Source organism: Enoplosus armatus, chromosome 23 (assembly GCF_043641665.1).
Source record: "Enoplosus armatus isolate fEnoArm2 chromosome 23, fEnoArm2.hap1, whole genome shotgun sequence".
Taxonomy (NCBI): Eukaryota; Metazoa; Chordata; class Actinopteri; order Centrarchiformes; family Enoplosidae; genus Enoplosus; species Enoplosus armatus.
The window spans coordinates 13,039,918-13,054,505 of record NC_092202.1 but is presented as its reverse complement, the minus strand read 5'-3'; the positions used below and the strand labels follow the sequence as shown (position 1 = coordinate 13,054,505).

At 42.4% G+C, this 14,588-nt stretch overlaps 3 protein-coding genes across 3 annotated transcripts; all 3 read right to left on the bottom strand.

Moving 5' to 3' along the window:
• Positions 1–112: 112 nt before the first annotated feature.
• On the bottom strand, positions 113–1,697 carry LOC139305716 (uncharacterized). Its single transcript, XM_070929654.1, has 5 exons — positions 1,643–1,697; positions 799–1,509; positions 471–599; positions 342–382; positions 113–255 (listed from the first exon to the last, which is right to left on the bottom strand). The coding sequence occupies exons 1-5, from the start codon at positions 1,695–1,697 to the stop codon at positions 136–138; spliced, it is 1,056 nt and encodes a 351-aa protein (XP_070785755.1). The 3' UTR covers positions 113–135.
• Positions 1,698–5,850: 4,153 nt separating this feature from the next.
• On the bottom strand, positions 5,851–8,121 carry LOC139305709 (immunoglobulin kappa light chain-like). The gene is made up of 5 exons (XM_070929647.1): positions 8,067–8,121; positions 7,209–7,907; positions 6,973–7,098; positions 6,397–6,440; positions 5,851–6,046 (listed from the first exon to the last, which is right to left on the bottom strand). The coding sequence occupies exons 1-5, from the start codon at positions 8,119–8,121 to the stop codon at positions 5,927–5,929; spliced, it is 1,044 nt and encodes a 347-aa protein (XP_070785748.1). The 3' UTR covers positions 5,851–5,926.
• A 1,598-nt stretch (positions 8,122–9,719) lies between these two features.
• LOC139305895 (uncharacterized) lies at positions 9,720–11,264 on the bottom strand. Its single transcript, XM_070929845.1, has 5 exons — positions 11,222–11,264; positions 10,409–11,110; positions 10,125–10,241; positions 10,003–10,046; positions 9,720–9,892 (listed from the first exon to the last, which is right to left on the bottom strand). The coding sequence occupies exons 1-5, from the start codon at positions 11,262–11,264 to the stop codon at positions 9,767–9,769; spliced, it is 1,032 nt and encodes a 343-aa protein (XP_070785946.1). The 3' UTR covers positions 9,720–9,766.
• Between the last annotated feature and the right edge of the window lie 3,324 nt (positions 11,265–14,588).

Sequence of the window (14,588 nt, the reverse complement as noted above, 5' to 3'; positions counted from 1 at the left end):
CACACACCAGACAGCTGTATATGTATAATGTTGGCAAAACTGTTTGTATTTTAAGACAATGTACTCACTCAATCATTTCTCAAGATGTTAAAAATACATCTTACACAAACAAGTACAAATGAAACATGTGCAGCTCTATTGCCTCACACTGGAGTACACACATTCACTCTCGGAGCTGTGTATCTGTTTTCTTGATCTGTTGGCCCTGTGATCCCTTAAAGCAGCATAATGGAGGTTGTCTGCATCTTGATAACCCTGGTAACAAAAAAAAAATGCATGCTGTGATGTTAAATGTGTCAGAATGTTCATTTAGCAGTCATCTTTAAATAGACAATATTCACCTCGGCATTTGTTGTGGTGGAAGCAGAAACTCTTTGAGACTCTGTTGTGAAACACAGGAAAAGCTCTTTATTCAAAATCCATCATCAGTGAATACGATCGGTCAGACAAAAAACTGTACCAGTGTGTACCTGTATGTTGGCAGCTGTTTCTCTTGTTCATCATGCACAGTGAGAAAGCCAGTAAAACGACCAGGATGGCGGTGAATGCCAAAGCTCCACTCAAGAAATACACAAGAGAGTCGGGAGAGTTCACCTCACCTGCAGATAGCCGGGCATCAGGAGACATTGCAAACCTTTCAGTAGAGCTAGTCTCAGTTTGTATCATACATACTATCATCCGATATATATATTGTTAAATCAGTATCGGCCTCGAGCTATACCTTCAGCTGTTGTATCTGTGTTTATATAAAATTTGATATGGCAGTAGTCATAATTCTCTGCTAGAAAAATGACTTACCTTCAACGTCCAGCTTGGCCCCGTCTCCAAACAGTATGTGTCCACACGAGGCAACAGCACAGTAGTAGGTCCCAGCATGAGAAACATTCAGCCTCTTCATTGCCAAGTTGTAGACACAGGTGTGTGTTTGTGCGTTGGGTTCCCTCTCACACTGATCATTCCTTCCTCCACGGGTGTAAATGAGTCCTGGATGAGATTCTCCAGACTTTTTGAACCAGTACACGCTGTGTTCTCCATCACAGCTCCCAGTGTGCACTGTACAGTTCAGAGTCACGGAGCCTCCTGGCCGGATGGTCTCAGAGGCTGACTGATGGACCAAAGCTTGGATGTTCAAACCGGAGCCCTTGACACTGACAATAATGCCCTCAGCAAACTCAAATTTGTATGCATAGCAAACTATACAGTAATAAGTAGCTGAGTCAGAAATGCGCGAATCCGAGATTGTCAAGTGATTTCTACCAATTTTAGTTTCCAGTGTGAAGCGTGGATTGTTCTCAAATTCATCAGTAAAAGTGCCATTTTTTTCATGCTTAAAGAAGCTAGACATGAGCCTTGGTTTCTCTCCCAGCGTTTGCTTATACCAGTAAAACATTGCAGCAACCGTGTCACTATCGTAGAAACATGGCAATGTCACGCTCTCGCCAACATTAACTGATACAAAACCACTCTCTTGACCCGCAGACAAGGGAGATTTAAGATTAGCTGTCAGAGCTGAATAGAAAAGAGACAAAGAAAGTGCACAATTAATGTAATGTGAGAGGTTCCTCATAATGATTAGAAATTATATCGACAATGAATATACGTTTTTAAGGATACAAATACATCCCCGAAGGGCCCCACTTACCTATTCTCCACAAGCAAAGACAAGTCAGATATAAAGCAAACTTCAGAGATGTCATCGTGATCAAAATGTCTTGATGAATGCAGAGAACCTCCATACGAACTCTGCTCTCAGAGAGAGGACTGTGTTTGATTGGCTAACAAGAGGTGACACTGAATATCCTATTGTGGAAACAGTGCCCCCCCCCCCCCCCATTGTCAATTTTGGTTCACCAGTCAAGGCACGTGGAGAGAGGTACTAGAACCACAATATTACTCGAATATTACTTGTCATAACTTGGTGAAAAGAACAAGTGGAGTCTAGTAATGCTCAACTCGAGTTCTCTTGTCCACAGATCATTCACTTTCATTAGCAAGCACAAAAAGCTCATCAAGGTTCCAACGGATATTTAGGGAGGGCTTTGAGACCCAAGCGCGAATACAAAGACAAAAGACACAAGATATATCAGACATTTCCTCTTAGATTAATGTAGAAACCTCAACGAATTAAAAGACTTAGTTGAACTATTTGAAGAGGCACTGAATCACACTTGATACTGTATGAAGTTATTTGGTTTACTAAATCTTAACACTGCTAAGCTCCACACAAGTGCAAACACCTCATTTTATTGTGCGGGTGTGATTTCTATCATCCACCACAGAGATCTTTTGATTATATAAATGAAATGCTTAATGAGGGCTTAGTAAGCTTTAAACTTTAGTGGTGGCAGCTGAAACAACTTGGCCAGGGGTGGGGTAAAATCTTTGGTCAATGTATTGCTTCAATGTAAAATACAGCCCGCGTCTTGCCCCCAGCCCCCGACTACTCACCTGTTCCACAAGGAGAAATGTTTCTCACACTTTATTCAACAAAGCCAGTTGTTTGCATTTCAAAGTTATCAGATATTTCACGCGAGAGCTCAGTCTTCCTGTGTTCAAGCTCTGCTACGACCTAAGTTTCCACCGATGGACCGACCTTTCACGAGTTAACACCACCCTCACCACAGGAGTGACAAAGATGAATGCTGAAGTTGTGCTAGATCGAGCCAGCACAAATGTTCCTGGTTAGGGGGTATTATTGGATCTTTGTAAGGATTAAATATCTGTAATACCATGTGATGTCTTCCCCCTTATTTGATATTTTTGCCATACCTTACAATGACCCCATTCATCAGTTGGGGCTTGTTGAGGTGTTTCACATTCTCTACAATGTCCATACTTTTCTCCATCATTCTCCGCTGTGTGGACTGTGAGTTTGTGTGAGATGCTGTTGCCTGTGTGTGGAACACAGGGGACTTGAAGCTTTATCCAAAGAAAGAAAGAATCAATGCTGACAGGAAGAAGAGGGTGGCGCGTTGTTGTAACTCAACGTTACAATACACCAAAGAGTCTACAGCCACGCTTGTGGCTCGTTTAGGCCATACTTAGGCACAGCGGCGCAGGAAGATGAATGTGTGTAGCAAATTTGATCGCAATGCATCCATCAATGCTAGATGGAGAGTCAGTAGGGTCAGTTTGTGCCAATCAGTCCAGTAGATGTTGAGGTATTTCACAGGATATGGGGGCGCTACAGGAAAAGTCAGGGGATCACCAGAGTCAGTAGGATTAATCCTCTTGGGATGATGAGTGTGTGCACAAAATGTAATTTTAATCTGTGCCAATAGTTGTTGAGATAATCGAAAGACCAACCAACCGACGCTGCCATCCCTAGAGCCTTGCGTGGCTGAAATGTGTATTTTCTTTGCAGCGGTTATTCGTTGTTGTGGAAAGTAGCCAGTGTTGCTCATGACATTACATGGGGATGTGAACAGTTTCCGCTGCTTCTCACAAGCACACATACTGTGGCCACTGCTTGGTTAATATGACAGTGAATGCAATGCCTTTGTGTCAGGCAGAAATACGATTTCAGTGGGAGGACATGAAAAGAAGCTCAGGCCAACGGCAAAGTGCAGCTCCCTAAGCAAGGTTGGTCTCGAGGGGTTTTTGGCAACATAGTTAAACTGCATTCTATGATGCATGATGAAGATTAAAAACAGTGCAGTGATTGATTGCATACACATTAATGTTACACAGCTGCTATGTGTAGATTACTAGTTATCATTTCATTAAATGCTATTTTAGCTTTTTGACAGTGATTTATTGATATAATCTACTAAAACAGTCTGGGCATTAGAGTTGTACTGTGTGGCTGCAGTGCATGAAAACACTGCAGAGACTTCCTGTTTGAAACCATAAGACAAAGAGAACAGAGGGTCCTTGACGAGCACATGACCAAAGTATATTGAGAGCCGATCTTTGGAGGCTAAAAAGAGATCCTGACATCACTGGGGTTGTGGTGCACAATCAGCACAACGTGAAACAAAAAGGCATTCAGCAGTAAACTTAAGGCGGACACTCACTATCTGCCATGTTGAAAATGTGTGTTCAGAACATACGCGTTGGCGGGTCTTGTTGCCACCCACCTGAGAAGACAAGCCCTGCTGTTTCCGAGTATGCAGCTCTGCCCGGAAGGAGTCACATCCGCATCGATCATGCTCGGTGTTTGGCTTGCTGATAATGTCCCTCTTGAATGAAAGATTGTATAGTACGTGAAAAATACTTGAAATGTGAGCATGCTAGCCTTTTTCTGTTTGGTGAAGAGGGAAACATTAAGACAGAGAGAAATCCCACCTGGACCAAAAAAAAAATTTTTTTGGAGCAAGCATGTGTATGCACAAATTCCTTCTTCTAATGTGCTTCCCCATGACATCAACTAATCTTCCAGTGTGCCCACTGTACCAGTGTCGTGGTTTAAATTACGACCAGGAAACGAGACATAACTATGACAAAGCATCTCCCAGTAAGTAGGGGGTGTTAAACAGACGGGTGGGGCTGGTTTCCGTGATTATGTACGCACTCTCAGTGATGAAAGTGGCTTGTTTCTTGCTTCCAGCCGTGCAGCATAACAGATTTTTCTGTTTCCCTGCAGGTCCTCCGGCGTGGGCACTGCTTTTGTTTTGATGCTAATTTGCCAGCGTGAACGCTCTCTCTCAACTACCTGAGCCCACAGGCACCACAGAGAGGAGTTGTGTGTGGTTGTGTGTTAGCAACATTGTAAACTACAGTTATAGTGAGAACATAGGTTATACTGTATCAAGAAGCACTTGTTTTATTAGTTTGTTGCAAGGTAAGACTTAATATTCAGTATATTAAAGTGAAATCAGACAGCAATGCTCCTGTTTCAGAAAAAAATACAGTGGGCAGTTTTATAGAAGTTATTACAACAGAAAACGTACCTATCATTACCCAGAACCGATAAGTCATATACATGGCGAACCTCAGAGGTGTCATTGTGTGTCATTTTGCCATGTTGAATGAAAAAGACTGTTTGACGAGAAGTAAAACCAAACCAAACCAAATATCCTGATTTGGAAACAATGAGCGCATGTTCAGTGCTGCCTTGAATGCATTACAGTAAGAGACCTGACCTTGAGAGACCTCAAACAGGTCTCTTGAGAGACGTCCGCTCATCTGATTTCTCCTCTTTCATTCAATACATGCAATCAAGCTCTACGACGTTCTGTCGCAATGTGGGCGATGGCATTGTTACCTGTGCTAGTTAATGTTCTGTTAATGGTTTGTGTTAAAAATAACTCATTAGGTTACTCTCAGGTTATGCATGTAACATTGAAAGTATGTCCCAAGGTGATGTCTTCAGTCTTATTCTTTAGAAATAATCAGGGTTTAAAGGATTGATCATAAAAGGAAATGTGTTACAGAGACTCTGTAAATGTTTGCAAATGAACGTATAAGTTTGGTTGCTAAAATAATTTCTTCTGCTCTTCTTAAAATAGTCCGGGCATTAAAGGTACACCGTGTGGCTGCTGTGCATGAAAACACTGCAGTGACTTCCTGTTCGAAACCACGAAGACAAAGAGAGCCAAGTGGCCTAGAAAAGTACATGGCCAAAGAGTATCGAGAGCTACCCTTTGACTGCCGACCACACAGAGGCTAAAACCTCAAGGTTTGTGGTGCACGATAAGCACATTTACAGTAAACAACCTGCGAAGAATAACAGGCATGCATTATCAATACACGAAGGGTGGGCGCTCGCTATCGGGTCGCGTGCAACATGTGTATTTTATGAATCACACGTTGGCTGGCTGTGTTGTTGACAGCGAGTTTAGTGAGAGTGGAAATATGGCACCTAGATCACATGAAAGAAGGCGTTTAATTGGTGCTTTGGAGGGTAAATCTTTACATTCGGTATAAGGAGGTGAAATCTGACAAAACCGTCACCTTCTAATAAGACAAATGAAACACGTCAGGTCTACTGCTTTACACTGGAGTACACACATTCACTCCAGGTGTCATCTCTCTGTCTTGATGGTCTGCTGGCCTTGCTCCTCTTTAAAGCAGCATAATGGAGGTTGTGTGCATCTTGGTGAGCCTGGGGATAAAATATAAAAGTGTTGATTGCCCTGCAAAAGTCACTTTGTCTGTGAAGCTTAAGATTTACATGTCTTTTGTGAAGACTATGTCAAACTCTCCTGTTGAGGTTTTTTTTGTTGTATTTCAAGCGGTAGTCAAAGTAACAGAAACGGGGGCAAATTTCAGTCTGACACGATGACCATCGGCCACTGATTCACAATCTACAGTCAGTCCTCACAAGGGTATGTAGTACTTATTGCAATACATTATAATATATATTATATGCAAATTGTACAGGTGTTGCTCTGTGCTCTTTTGTGTTCATCCTCGTCATCTTGCATTACACTGCAACACTTTGAGAATACTCACTTCTGCATTGGGAGCTGAGGCAGCTGAGGATCTCGCTTGAGAGTCTGGTTGTGAAAAAAACAACAGCAACAACAAAAGGCTTCAACAACAAAATTTCTTCAAAATTCACTCTGCTTGTGGTGAGAGGACCATTTGTTTTTGACTTAGTTGGATAGTCTGGACTGAAAGTATGGAAACAGTTCTTCTGATTTCTTCTCAAACGTGACACACAAGGGACCGCAGGGCAAGCCAGCATGTTAACATAAATGAATCAATGAAGACCAGACTAAAACCTCTCCGGAACACACCAGCAAGTCGTGCAGCAGTGCAAACGTGAGGACTCCAACAGTTTATAGAACATACTGCTTTAATTTCTGAGCTCTATGTAAAAAAAGTGAATTAATTAACCAAAGCAAAAAGCCTGTGCGGACAAAGCAATTTCACTTGATGTCTTTAAGTGGTGGTGGAACACATATATAGACTCTTGTTGCTCTTGTCTTAATGAATCATATCAGCTCATCCAGTTCCTTACCGCTTTTGCTCATCATGTAATTTGAACACATGCTATCAAATGTAAAGAATGGCAGTTTAGCCTACCTGTGCATTGGCAGCTGTTTGTCTTGTGCATTGTATATGCTCTGTGAGCCAGGAAAGCAACCAGGATGGTGGTGAATGTCAAAGCTCCACTCAAGAAATACACCAAGACAAGAGAGTCCCCCTCAACTGCAGATGAACATGAGGATTACAGAGCTTTCGGTTTTTCACCAAATTTGATCAGAAAGTATCCATCGCTATTTAACAAATTAGATAATCTTTGCAAGGAAGTTGCTTACCTTCAACGTCCAGCTTGTCCCCGTCTCCAAACAGTATGTGTCCACACGAGGCAACAGCACAGTAGTAGGTCCCAGCATGAGAAAGATTCAGCCTCTTCATTGCCAAGTTGTAGACACAGGTGTGTGTTTGTGTGTTGGGTTCCCTCTCACACTGATCATTCCTGCCTCCATGGGTGTAAATGAGTCCTGGATGAGATTCTCCAGACCTTTTGAACCAGTACACGCTGTGTTCTCCATCACAGCTCCCAGTGTGTACTGTACAGTTCAGAGTCACGGAGCCTCCTGGCCGGATGGTCTCAGAGGCTGACTGATGGACCAAAGCTTGGATGTTCAAACCTGAACCCTTAACACTGACAATAGTGCCCTCAGCAAACTCAAATTCGAATGTATAGTCACTTATGCAGTAGTAAGTAGCTGAGTCTGAAATTTGCACATTTGAGATCTTCAAGTGATTTTTACCAGTCGCGGTTTCCAGTTGAAAGCGTGGATCTTTCTTAAATTCTCCATTCAAAGTGCCATTTTTTTCATGCTTATAGAATTGAGACAACAGCTGTGGTTTCTGTGCCAGAGTTTGTTTATACCAGTAAAACATCACCGCAATACTATCCTCATAGAAACATTCCAAAGTCACGTCTTCACCAACACTTACTGATAGGAACCGCAAAGATGATGATGATAGTTCAAGAGCAGTCGCATCAGCTGAGGAGAAAATGGAGACCAAGCAAATGCGCAATTAACTTCACACATGCATGACTGGGAGCACATTGTAGAACACAGAATGTATTGCAGAGCATATCAGAAGCATTGTTTTGAAGTAAAAAAAAGAGACAACACATATGCGCAAAAGATAAAACTTACCCATTCTCCCCAAGAGCAGACAGGTCACATACAACGCGAACATTGTCGGTGTCATTTTGGCGAAATCGCTGTGGTGAGAATCTCTACACGTTCTCTACTTTTCAGAGGCAAGACTGTGTTTGATTGGCCAATCAGAAATGACTCTCAATGATCACATGGTCAGTGCCCAGAATTTGCATGGAAATTAAAACAGAATTTGGAAAGTTTTCCAAAGGGCATGTAATCAGGGCCTGCTTAGGAAATGTACCCACAAAATCCATGTGTTATATCTAGTTCAGTTTGTACATACATAACATATTTGTACGTTAATGCGGTGGAATCAGCCGCAAGGAACGTGAGAAAACATTCCGGATCATCTGCTGTGTGAATGAAAGGGGCCGAGTAACCTTGAGAAGTGTTAAATGCACACAATTAGAAGACTGTGACACGTTTCAATGTCTTTAAGACAACACTACAAAACAGGCTGTGTCTGGAATGTGTTGTGAAGAGAAGGGACAAGACTCAGACCACAGACACCCCTCATCTTGGCCTCGCTCCCACCACTGTTTTTTACGTCTAAACTTCTTACTGACCTTAGAGGACACACATATAAGACAACACACACACACACACACTGATCAGAGAGGGTTTCCATTCACCAGTTCGAATCTGTGACCTTACAAAATCCACATTTTTAACAAAAATGGAAAGGTTGATCTTAGGGTCACGTGCAATTTAACACTGACCTCTGACCTCCTGATAGTAGCATGTTTATAATATTCTTTCGTTCATTTCTTAGCAATCGTATGAATGAAATTACATAGAAGATATGTAGTGCCTTACTCAGGTATTCCTCTTTACATGGTTTGCCATTGATGATGCGTTTCATTCATTGGCCTTTGCAAATAATGTTCCTAAAGCTGATCTTCACATCTTTCATAAAATATGTTGAAATATTGTGATATTATTTGGCAGCCATTTTGCCCATCCCTTTGTCATACTTGTATGTCCCGTACTTGGTGCACTTTATCAACCGGAAGAACCTTGTTTTGTCCTCTTTCTCACAAAGTCTACTAAAACAACATTTTGATTTGACTGAATTGAAAGCTTCACTCAGACTCAGCCTTCCCACGAGCTAAGAAATAAATCTGGACTGTTGGAGTTGCAGGTATGTAAAAATCTTTTCACCTCACCCTGAAGTCCGTTGTCTTAATTCCCACTTCGTTTCAATGACAAAACACTGCCTGCTTTTAGTTTTTCTTGCGTGCGCAGCGTGTTTTCTGCTTCAAAGACGTGATGCTTGTATCACAAAGCTCTGTGAGGTTCGCTGAGGTGCAAAGGCGCTGTGGCCCAAAGGCTACAGGTTGGTCTTCCTGTGTTCAAGCTGTGCTAGGACTTATGTTTCCACCAATGGAAACTTCTGTGGGTCACACCACCTTCACCACAGGAGTGAAAGGTAAACGGTGAGAGCCGGCTATAGATTGAAAGGTGCGACCTGTGCTTAGTTTTCTGGCAAGATATTAATAGATCGTGGGGGATTTTCAAGAGCCTCCATTGTGAACTGTATGTACGGAGGTGAAGACCCATGTGACCGGTGCAGAACATATTTTACATAAAAATGCAAACACATTGTACAAAAAATATATTTTATTCTATATTTTTCATCTGGTAAATTTAGTGGTTGGAAGTGTTGTGACTGACAGGAAAGGCAAAGTCCGACTTCACTCTCTTCTACTCTTTACTCCAGCGTATACACAATCACTCTCCATGTTGTCCTCTTGGTGACGTCGTTCTCTGGCTCTGTTCAGGCTCAGAGCAGCGTAATGGAGAATGTCTGCGTCCTGGCCCTGGTGAGGACAAAATCGCAATGGCAAATGAATTAAATAGAGTGTTAGAAGAAAAAATGCTAATGGGTGATATGATATGTGCCCTCTACCAGTGCAGTTAATTCACCTACCATGGCGTCAGAAGCTGCAGAAGTCGTCAAGTGAGAAACATTCCCTGCAAATCAAAGTACATGGGTGATCAAGCAAGGTCGATACAGAAGAAATGTAAATACCTTTATTGTGAAAATCTTACCGTTGCAGACAGAGCAGGACTTTTGATTCAACTTGTGCATGATGAGAGCCAAGGCAAGGAGCATGATGATGGAAACTGCCAATGCCACGCAAAGGCAATACACCAGGAGAGGGGGTACTTTGGTAGAATGTCCTAACATGCCAGTCAAGAGAAAACATATCCCACATCCCTTTTATATGTTTATATTTATGGATATACAATAAATGTAGTCAATTTAATGGCAATTTTTATGTCGTCCAGGGTGGAAAAAACAATCATATGCAATATCAGCTTTTATCACCTACCTGCAATCTCCACCCTCGTTCCATTTCCAAAAACAATCTCCCCACAGGAAGCCAGAGCGCAGTAGTACATCCCCGTGTCAGAGGAGCCCACAGACTTAATAGGGAGGTTTAAAGTGCAGTTTTTCATGTGAGACCCTTGGCTGGAGAGGTCTTTACACTGCCCTGCACTGCGATACATGACTGCAGGCTGAGCCGCACCATGTCTGAACCAGTAGAAGCTCTGCTCCGCTGCACATGGTTCAGTGTAGGCTGTGCAGCTCAAATTCACAGAGTCTCCCGGCCAAAGTGGCTCCAACGCCGGTTGATGGACAACAGCTTGGGTGTTGGACAGTGATGATTTGACGTGAAGGAAAGCCCCATGTCCAAATTCAATTGCGTTGAATTCTAAAACCCCACAGTAATATGTTGCTGATTCCGACAGGCTAACGTTTCTGATTATGAGATGGTTGATGCCTTTCTCACCTTCTGCTAAGACTTGAAACCTTTCTTTATACGCGGGGTAGATGGAAGCTTTTGTGTTGTGCTTCATCCGAGTTGATATGACGAGAGGTTTGCCTCCCAAGCTTTGCTGGTACCAAGAAAGGAAAGTCACAGCATCATTTTGACAATAACATTTCAAAGTCACAGTCTCCCCAACTGTAGCTGTTATGACCCCAGTGTTCTGAATTATACCTGAGGTCTCGTTGACAGCTGGCGCCTGACCTGCATAGAAATGTGCAAAATTACATCATTTACACTTTTAAAATATCATCCCTCTCATTCAAAATATATTCCTGCGCATAGAAGCAGTGAAAAAGAGTGTAAAATACTCACAGATTTCACTGAGAAGCACAAGAAAAGTGCATAGGGGCATCATCCCTGACGCTCTGCAGTCTGTATCCTGTGTGTTGACGGACACACCCAACTCTTATAGGAGACGAAGGCTGTTTGTGATTGGCTAAGCTGACTGGTTTGGTTTAGAGCCAGGCGATTTGTTCCTTTGCAAAAGATGAGCCTGATCAGGTGACTGGAGGCGTAAACGGGGCTGATTGAGTCTTTTTTGAGTCTTTCAGTGACACTGGAGGACAGTATGTGTGACACCAGGTTTGTATGAGATGGAAATTCTCTCCATTTTTGAATGGAGGTGTAGAGGTTGGTGCATGTCAGTGTTTAAAGAACAGCCCTTAAAGAACATGCTGTATTCTTCAGTCTCGACACAAGTTTGTCATTCTGTTTGTTAGATTTAGATGTGCTTCTGAGATTATTTACAGGACTGCTTGTGTAAGAAAGTGCCTTTTCAGGGATGTGTGTGTTTAAAATGGTTAAGTGGGTTGAAAGGGAGTGTGTGGGAGAGAAAACAGAAATCAGGTCAAGTGATTCAACCAAAGAACTTTAAAGTTAATGTTCACAACTTGTTGTACACTCGTGTATAAATATACATGTACCACACCTTGTTAATATGCCCCCCATTAGCTTCTGCCACATATGGGCACATGGGGAGGATACACAGAGGAAAAATACCTCAGCCACAGCATCTTAAACTTAAACTGAAATTTGAGTTCTCCTCATTTTTAGTGGAAGGAAGCATAAACTAAAAGTGTTGGCATTTGCAGGAGACGCCATGTCAAATACCGTGGTGCGCTGATGAACAGAGCATGTCATGGCTCTATGTACTGTAGCCCGTGACTGTTGACACGAAATGTCTCTTTCTGCTCTTCCAGCACTTTTCTGTCCCATGTCTGTCCCCGGGTTCGTCCGGGATTGTCCCGGTTTCAAGCTGCGTGTCCCGAGTCCCGACCAAATATCCGTAAAACACAAAAATTGTCCTGGTTTTCAACACAACTGAAATAATAATTACAATATTATGCTTGTTTTCAGTGCTTAGACTGACGTTTGTCATGTTCTGTCCCACTCGTTATCACCTAACCCAATGCAAAAACAATAAACAATGCACCACAAGTCTGAATTTTGTCGAGGCTGTTGCGCTGAAAACATCCGGATGAAAAACGCTTACGGTGCATGCATAAGCGCATGCATGCGCGTGTGCATGAATGGGTACAGTTAAGGGTCCCGGTTTGGGGGCTTGAAAATATGGTCACCCTACTTTACAACTTATAATATCTGGAAGCAGCCATGCCATTAAAAGTATTGCACTCGGAAAGTGGAAGCTAGCCTGCTAGTTAGCCAAGCTTGCTAATATTAGCACTGGAACAGCTAGCGTTGCTTCTGTAACTTTTTTACTACTGTAATACGAGATAAAGACAAGTGATGAATGACACTGGGGGATTTTTTTCTTCTTCTATGTTTTGTCATGCCTGCTCAAATCACACGCAACCTTCTGTAACCATCTCCTACCATGTTAGACTGACAGCTGTTGGTTTCACTTCATGTCAGTACAGAAAAATCTATCTGCAATTCTCAGAAAATGGCATGAAATATAATCCACCGAATGGAACGTACAGCTTGAATCTATTTCACACAGTCAGATCCTTTTTCCATGGTAATGCAATTCAAATTCTGCTTTCTAGGAAATCCTTGACAAAGAAAGCCATTTAAAGTACACATTGTTTGTAGTATATGACTTTAAACAGTAGCTGGCGAGGGAGGGTTGAAGATTTGCTTCGCGTAACGGACTCATGGTGCTTGAATGTCACGTGGGGTTCAAGGTTTTCACTGTTCATGTGTGTATAATATGTGTTGGAGTGACAAAATGGTCAGATTGTTGTCAGGTGCATCTGCTCCCACGGTTGAAGCTAATTCAGTATTTTTGTATAATTCCCCCAGCCTCTCCCGTGCACAGTACACCTTCACCAAGCAGAAGCAGGCCACTGTGTGTTTGCATGTGTGTGTGTGTGTGACTCAAATAACCCTTTTGATGTTTGTGGTCTGCATGTACATGCTTTAGCAAAACTGCGGTACACGCTCTACAGTTGTTGACTCAGTAGAGACGAGGCATTACTGACCAATGCTCTTCTCACTCGTACCCATGCTTCCAGAGTCGTGCAAAGTGACCATGTGGGGCGCCCAAAGCTTCGCTGCGTCTCAAACGAGTCCAAGCCAAGATAGACCCTCCCGTTCTTGTTTTAAGATAATGTGAGTCAGACAATGGGAAGCAGTGCTGTATGTCAAAATGCTTTCCTAAGATAACGCATGAGTTTATGAGTACAAGCAAGGTGGAAGTGCTTTATTGAGAAGAATTGTTTACTGTGGTTTCGGCAAGTCGAGCATGTGGCCGCTTGTCAAAATTGGTTATGTCTTCAACGTCATTTGGAGCCACGTGCTCAATACTGTCATGTTTTTGTGCTGAACTTCCCAAAAACCGTGTGGGTGGGGGACGCTTGTTGCTCAGGTCATCCGCTGATGAAGTTTGAGTTACTATCGAAGGTGCTCCATTATTATTATTCAGCTGACCCCCCGACCTGTTCTTTTCTTCATTCAAAACAAACCAAAATGCCCACATTTTATAATGCATTTTATGAAAGCAAGTAAGCCCAATGTCTGTTACTGATGAAAGTAGCTTTTCTTTTTACCTTCTTAACGGACACAGTGACAAATACCGAAAGCTGATTTTGTGAAATGACAGTTCATAGGAGCTTTAATTGGTCAATTTAGAACATTTACAACTCCCAACTTTATCAAACCACATATGGTTTCAAACTCCTGCACCACATGCCACTATATCAATTTGTATTCATTTTTAAGTCATTTTAAGTGGAATCTTTTATCCAGTAAGATATGGAAACGTCTATCCACACCGTCACACTTGCCACCGATATCTGTCATCTCGCTGCTGTGACCTTGAATTGTCAAATGTTGATACCCTCTCCCTTTTGAAGTCCTACAGCTTCATCACACTTGGAACTACGCGCTATGCCTCTCTTCGTACGCAAGAGTATGATGAGAGGATCCAAATGTGGATACGACGTCAACTGCTGGGGAGATTTGTTTTCTGCACAAGGTTCTTTGTTTTCTGTGGTCAGTTTGTTTGTCATAACTGTTGGAAATAGGTCAGAAAGACTGTGAGCTGGCTACCAGTGCGCCACATTGGGCAGCAGATGCATCTTGTGGCAGTGCTAGACTTTTTCCACTCTGCATTTGGTATTGAGTAGTGAATCAGGTCAGTTAGGGGAAAATATACTCCTTTTTGTGGCTTCTGTTGCCTCAGAGACATTGAGCTATTTACTTTAATGTGTTTCTCTTA